The sequence below is a fragment of the Sinocyclocheilus anshuiensis genome, unplaced genomic scaffold (genome assembly GCF_001515605.1).
Source record: "Sinocyclocheilus anshuiensis isolate Anshui unplaced genomic scaffold, SAMN03320099.WGS_v1.1 scaffold283, whole genome shotgun sequence".
Taxonomy (NCBI): domain Eukaryota; kingdom Metazoa; phylum Chordata; class Actinopteri; order Cypriniformes; family Cyprinidae; genus Sinocyclocheilus; species Sinocyclocheilus anshuiensis.
The window spans coordinates 393,966-401,132 of NW_015549605.1; the positions used below are offsets into that span (position 1 = coordinate 393,966).

At 36.6% G+C, this 7,167-nt stretch overlaps 1 protein-coding gene across 1 annotated transcript in view; it reads left to right on the top strand.

Moving 5' to 3' along the window:
- Positions 1-3,488: 3,488 nt before the first annotated feature.
- LOC107658802 (tetraspanin-12-like) overlaps positions 3,489-7,167 on the top strand; it is a 22,441-nt gene continuing 18,762 nt past the window's right edge. The window contains exons 1-3 of the mRNA XM_016447453.1: positions 3,489-3,924; positions 4,305-4,436; positions 6,296-6,378. Coding sequence (XP_016302939.1) covers positions 4,371-4,436; positions 6,296-6,378 — 149 coding nt within the window. The 5' untranslated portion in view covers positions 3,489-3,924; positions 4,305-4,370. The remainder of the gene's footprint in view (positions 3,925-4,304; positions 4,437-6,295; positions 6,379-7,167) is intronic.

Below are 7,167 nucleotides of genomic sequence, written 5' to 3' on the forward strand. Positions count from 1 at the left end.
GTGTGTGTGTGTGTGTGTACCTGGTATTTATCACGTTATGGGGACCAAATGTCCCCACAAGGATAGTAATACCAGTCAATTTTGACCTTGTGGAGACATTTTTTAGGTCCCCATGAGGAAACAAGCTTATAAATACAGGATGAAGTTTTTTAAAAATCTAAAAATGCAGAAAGTTTCCTGTGAGGGGTAGGTTTAGGTGTAGGGTTGGTATAGGGTGATAGAAAATACAGTTTCTGCAGTATAAAAACCATTACGCCTATGGAATGTCCCCATAAAACATGGAAACACAACATGTGTGTGTCTGTGTGTGTCCAAAAGATTACACTTTCTATACTCCGTTTTAAATTCACTCAATTTTTTTCTTTGTCTCTCTCATACAAAGTCACATACTGCCTGTATGACGTATGTAAACAAACACTTAAAAACAGACACACGTTGCCTGACAATGTCACTTCTGTTTGAATCAATGAACAGAATGAAGTCAAACTGTCCCCCACACTGTCAAACTCTCCCTCTCTATTTGATGCTCATGGTCCCTTGGGTGTACAGACTGACAGAGACAGACCTCTATTTAGGACACACTCAAAGCTGTTCTGGACTGACAACTGAAAATTTGTCAGGGGGCCAAAAGAGACACTTACCTCTGTATCCACTCCAGTGTTTGTTTGTTTTTTTTTGGTCTTCTTTAATTTTGTTTCTGGTTTGTGGTAATCTTTTTTGCAGGTTATGTTTATGTCAACCACTCCTGTTTATGTATGTATGTATGTATGTATGTATCTATTTATTTTTCTGATCTTCTTCAATTTTGTTTGTCATTTGTGGAAATCTTTTGCAGGTTTAAGTTTGTCATGTGTGTGTGTGTGTGTGTGTGTGTGTGTGTGTTTGGTTTTTGGTGTGAAAGATTACCTGGGCAAATATTACCTGACATCATTCTGTCAAGAACGACTGTCCTTGTAATAATTATACTGTAAATATGGCTAAATTAGTAGTTCAAATTATTAATATGTACACTAATATATACATGTATTTATTTATTTATATGTGCTTGTGTCGGTGTGTATAATGATAATGAAACCTCAGAAAGATTTTCTGAAGAAAATAATATTTTTGAATATAATCTTTATTCACCCGTTTTCTTCAGTTACTAAATAATATTATTGTATAACTTAAACTTGAAAAATATGATGTTCTTTAAATTTCGCCTCATCATGGTTATCAGACACACACAACCCTTGCAACTTCTGTTTAGTATCTCATTTGACAGGTTTCAGTTTTGGCCTTTGGAGGGCATCACTGACTGCAATACCTGATGACAGTTCACACATTTGCTCTAGACAGTTACAATTTGGTGCTGTCTGTGTGTCTTTTGTAACACATACCACTAGAAATTTGCCCGTGGAAGACAATGTAACTACCCAGCTGTTTCTTGAGAGGAAAAAACCTCAGCTTGACCCCACACTCATTATAGACACTCATTGTGGTGGAGGCTTTTATAAAACATCCCATTAAAACCTTTAATTTCAAAGACAAAATTACCACACAGTTGTAGACAAGAAGTGTTCCGCAAAGTGACATTGGACCTCAGCTCTCAATTTAGATCAAATAAAAATATGCTCGAGCTCATAAACAGAAAATGTGGCTCCTCTGATGACTGTTCCATCTGCATTTGTGGCAGTTTGAAAGCTATTTCTAGTTGTCTTTTTATATTGCTTCTCATCTGAGTTTCCTGGTGCTATATTTGCACACTAGAATATCAAATAATATCAATCAGTCAGCAGTTAGGATGCTCCAAATAAAACAATGCAGACTATATTGGTTTTGCATGCTGTGTGCTTGTGAACGAACGTATAGTTTTACTTTGATTTTTTTATTTAATGAGTAATTTTCAAGTCTTGAAAAATGTTTAGCAATTAATATATTTAATAACCCAACTATTACAAATATGAAATATTTACACCCAGAGTGTTAGAATATAGGCCACTTTGTGAGAGAACTAAATGAAGAAGTGCTGTAATAGTAGTCAATGTAAAGGGCAAGTCTTTTCCTTGCCCAATGTTATGGATTCATTAAAACAACATATTAATAAACTTATAGTTATTAATCCTTTTGTAAATTAATATTTACATGGACACTCTGATATAAATTAGTACCAGTATAGCTGCAGCATAGTAATATTCATCAACACATTCCCAGATAATAGCAGATTGTGACAGTCTTTCTCAAGACAATAATACGCCCATCAGATCTGGCCTCTTCACCCCGGCATATGATATCTTGGGGGCGGGGATCTGGATACATGCCAAGCACTGCTGATGCATGCATTTGTGAGCATAGAAACAGATTAAGTGGGTAGAATGGCATATTATAATTAATATAAGGCACCGAAAAAGGAGCAGGCCCAATTTGTCCCTAATTGGAGAAATACAATGGGTGCATAATAATGCATATTATGATTATTTTGTGATCTTTACATCTTTCATACCTTAATAAACAATGTTGGATTGTTTATATATATATATATATATATATATATATATATGAGCACAAAAGTTTGTATGCATGCTCTACAGTTGGCATATACATAAACATTTTTACATCAGTTTTTGCTTTTATGAATTCCAATTTTTTCCCCTCACTTTTGACGTAGGATGAAATTCATGGATTTTAGGATCAAATCTAATTTTATGTATGTGTTATAAATGAGGCCCCTGAAAACTATACTTTATTCACAATGTTTCCTCTTCATAGAATTACTACTCTGTTATCAAAAAACTAAATATTTATTTAGTAGAAATGACATAATTGTGCAATGAACAAGTTTATTCTTGAGCATTTTACTTCTAAGTGTTTTTTAAAAATATAAATAAAACTAGAATACTAGATTAAAGCACGCTAGCATGTAATATTAGTAGCTGGGATATGTGGGAGTTATAGCAGCTAGAAAAGAAATACTAGTATTTAGCATTTTTATGTTAATGAAATTAAGCATACCTGTTGTATAGTTACCAGTAAAACTACTAGCAACAATTAAAATATTCACTATTCTGAAGTGAATAGTTGACATCTGAACCATAGATTCATTTAGAATTCAATGGCGAAAATACACAAAAATAAAGATAATTGTAACTTTTTATATCACAATTCTTTTTTTTGTTTTTTTTGCATTTCTGAGTTTATATTTCAGAACTGTAAGATTAAAGTTTGACTTGTGAGATATAAACAATTGTAACATTTCGAAAAAGTCCGAATTGTGAGATAAAAAGTTGGAATTAACTTATTTCTTTCTTTCTTTATTCAGCTGCGTAAATTAGCTTCCATATAGATACAAGTTGGTCTATATATGAATAAATGTTAAAAAGGCTTGCCATAATCGGGATGGATATGATGTCTCTGAGTTTGCCTTTAGGACCCGGAGGCACCGCTGCTCCGGATGACACTCGCGCGTTTGGAGTGAAAAGTCTCTTACAAGCACAAATTAAACACAACACTTGTGGAAAGGCGAGGTGCACACAGCTGGCCCTGACTGGAGTATATAACGCCTGGAATGACAGTGGCATTGAATGGATCGCAGCGAAAACGCCCGGCTGTTGCGCGCAGCTCCGTTAGGAATACAAGTATGATTTTTCATTGCAGGCGCAACTAAGTTTGAGGAGTTTCCTGCAACTTCATGCTGGACAAAATATAAAGTGTTCGTCTGTGTAGTGCCTTCCCTTGAGCGTTTTTCTTTGTCTTTTTTGGATACGCCATGGATTTTTTTTGGTGTGAAAAGTGTCAAAGTGAATTTAATAGCCGTCGGAGAGGAGAAAGTTGCAACTTGCTCTTTTTAAAACCACATGCTGCTTCCTAAACATCCCACGGATATTTATAACACCATTTCAATACATTCTGGATGCGAGCTGAACGCGCACAAGGACTTATGACATGGTATGATTTCAAAAATCTCTGTAAAAACATCCTAAACCAGCCTAATGGCCAAACTGGTCTTCAGATGGTCTTAACATGCACTTAGCTGGTCTCCAGCCTGGCAAAGCTGGTCTTCAGATGTTCTTCTGTGGTCAAAGGTGGTCTACCAGCCTAGCCAGCTGGTCTTAAATGGTTTAAGCTGATTTTTAGCTATAGTTTAAAGCTGAGTGTGCAAAACCACTTTAGTTCAGTCTGAGGTGGAAGACCAATTAAGACCAGCAACCCATTTAGACTGGTTTCTGCAGCAGTGATGTGTTCCACATGACATCTCAAGCAAGCTGTACGATTGTTAAACTTTTAAAAATGCTTTACGCAATTTTCGAACTGACTTTTCTCCTCAGCGGTTATGGTGCCGTGGTGGCAGAAGTTAAAATGAGGTCTTTTGGCGAGCAGTTGGTGCGCTCAGAATGGCCCGGGAGGATTCGGTGAAGTGTCTGCGCTGTCTGCTCTACGCGCTCAACTTTCTCTTCTGGGTAAGACGAGTCCAAGTCGGAGCAGGTGGCTGGGCGAGCGCTCACGTTACATGGCTCGGTGCTGCTGTGCGCTCTGCGCTCTCCAAGACGCGCAACAGACACTCACTCTCCGACACACGCGCAATCTGTGTTCCCTCCCTCCCCATCATATGTTATCTTTATGTAGAGGACAGCCTGTATCCCAGCTATGCTCGAATGGCGCACAGCTCACATTCTGCCGGGCGCTATTTTTAGGGAATTAAATGTGATGAGCACCAGGGTGTGTTTTTAGACCAAGAATGCCTGCGTAGGGCAAACTAAACTCATGCCAGTAATATTGCAGCATGTCAAACATAGCACAGTACCTAAATAGGTTTCAAAGCCAACCAAGTACACAAATACAGATCAATGCAATGCTTGCTTGTTTTTTAATACACTCAGGAAAAAAAAAAGCTGTACAAAGCTGTCACTGGGGCAATATCCTAATATACAAAAGCTAAAAGGTACATCTTTGTAACTTATTTACACCTACAAATTCGAAAAGGTAGGCTACATATGACTCCAGTTATGTACCTTTTTTGTCTAAAGTCTCCAAAGACTAAGCCACAACTAAAATGCATGAATTTTAAAGCATTACGCAGTCAAACCAAATGACATCTGTAAGCAAAGGATGCCAATTTTTACCAGGTGGTCCAAATGGGATTTTTAGTGGCTGTATGAAGTCTAATATTTGGCAGCCAGAAACAATTAAAACCAGTTAACAATTAAAAATACTTTATTGATCTCATATTTTAATTTCAGCATTTACTAATACATTATAAAATCAAAAGTTGTAATATATATATATATAAATTACAAAAAAAAAGTATTAAGTAAAAGTTAAAGTATAAATAACAATATTGTAACAAAGGTATTGCTAACTGTTAATGCATTAACATGATCTAATAGACCTTATTGTAAAGTGTTAACAATAAAATATATAATAGATTAAATCTTGAAACAAATATTAAAGGGGTCATATGATGCGATTTCAAGTTAGTGTTGATGCAGCCATGTCAGGGAGACACTGTGTTTTTAGGCGAAAGCAAAAGCACTTTATTTGGCCTTCCGGAAGTAGATGCATTTAGGAATCTTTAAGATCACTTACAACAGAACAGCAATGCATTTTATGGACGACCGTTTCGTGAACCTAGGAGAGGAGGTAATTCTGACTTTGCTATGACAATCTGGCGCTTCTGAATCAGCTACTGTTTTGTTATTAGTTTAAGTATTTGCTATTGACTGTTCAAATGCGGAGTTTTGCGCATCGTGTGTGTGAGAGAGAGAGATCACAGTGGAGTCAGCTGTCTTAACCGTGGCTTGTGTACTGCACACATACCAGCTTCATCACTGTGTCTGCCACGCGACTCTGTTCCCCTTTCGGGCTCTGTCTTTGCATTTATTTTGAAAGATGAAGCTCGCGATTATGGTAAGGGGTGTTACATTTCCGACGAGTGCTTGCTGTGTTCGGCCAATCACAATGCACTGGGTCAGCTGGCCAATCAGAGCAGACTGCGCTTGTCGGAAGGAGGGACTTTGTAGAAAACGAAGCGTTTGAGAGAGGCGGGGCATAGAGGACCTACAATAATGTACAGTATATGAAAAATAATGTGTTTTTTGAACATTAAAGAATGTCAACATATTCTGTTACACCAAATACACAAAATAATGATCTTTAAAAAAGCATCATATGACCCCTTTAAAACAATAATCAAAACTTTTTGGGGGAGAATGTTTTTGGAAAATGTTTTCTTGCTTGTATTATCTTTGTCAAAAATAAGGATATCCATGTTTAATCGTGGCTCAAGTACCTTCAAGTTTTCTTCTCTTTTTCCCCCAAGCTTATGGCCCTGTGTGTGCTGGGAGTGTCTGCCTGCCTCAGGGATCACCTGAACAATGTGTTCACCTTAACCGCTGACACCAGGTGAGTGATAGTGGACGGACAGGTGTGAGCCGTAAAATCCTTTCATTCGGGGCAACGGTCCATGTAAAGGTCTAATTTACTGTTTTCCCACTTTTCAACCAGTCTGGATCAAATTGCCTCGAGCTTATGAAGTAATTACAAGCATGAATGAGGTGTGCAGTTCTGGGGAAGAAATCAGATAAATACATTAAGTCGCCAGTTGAGACAGGGCCTGGGTTGAGAACCATTCATTTGTGTATGTTTTGTAATTGTGTAGTTTTTCCCCCCAAATCCTTTCAAGAATTAAAGGAAAACGCCGCAAAACTGGAAGAAAAATCCCAAAAGTATCAGTATTATCCTGGAGGCAAGTGATATATAATTAGTGTTGACAAAAAGCAATTTATCACCAAGGTGTGTATTATAATTCAAGTCGTTACTGAGTCCTCTGTGGCTCACATCATGACAGGAATGGGAATCAACAGAGAGAAAATTGTGTTAAAATCTGATTGTACACAATGAATAGGTTTCCAAAGTTGCACTGCAGTAACATGCTGAATCAGCCCTTCTTCCATGACTGTAAAATAGGATATCATAACATAACAGGAAATCAACTAGCGTAGAACATTTCAGATTTATACAGATATGTGTGATCCTTAATTAGATATTTAGAAATATTCAGTCTAAGTTAAGCTCGGCTGCAATTATAATTTTTTAAATAATCATTTTATTATATTAAAAATATAATAAAAATATATAAAAATAAAAATATATTATATGATAGTTTTATTATATATTTTTTCTTTTATAATA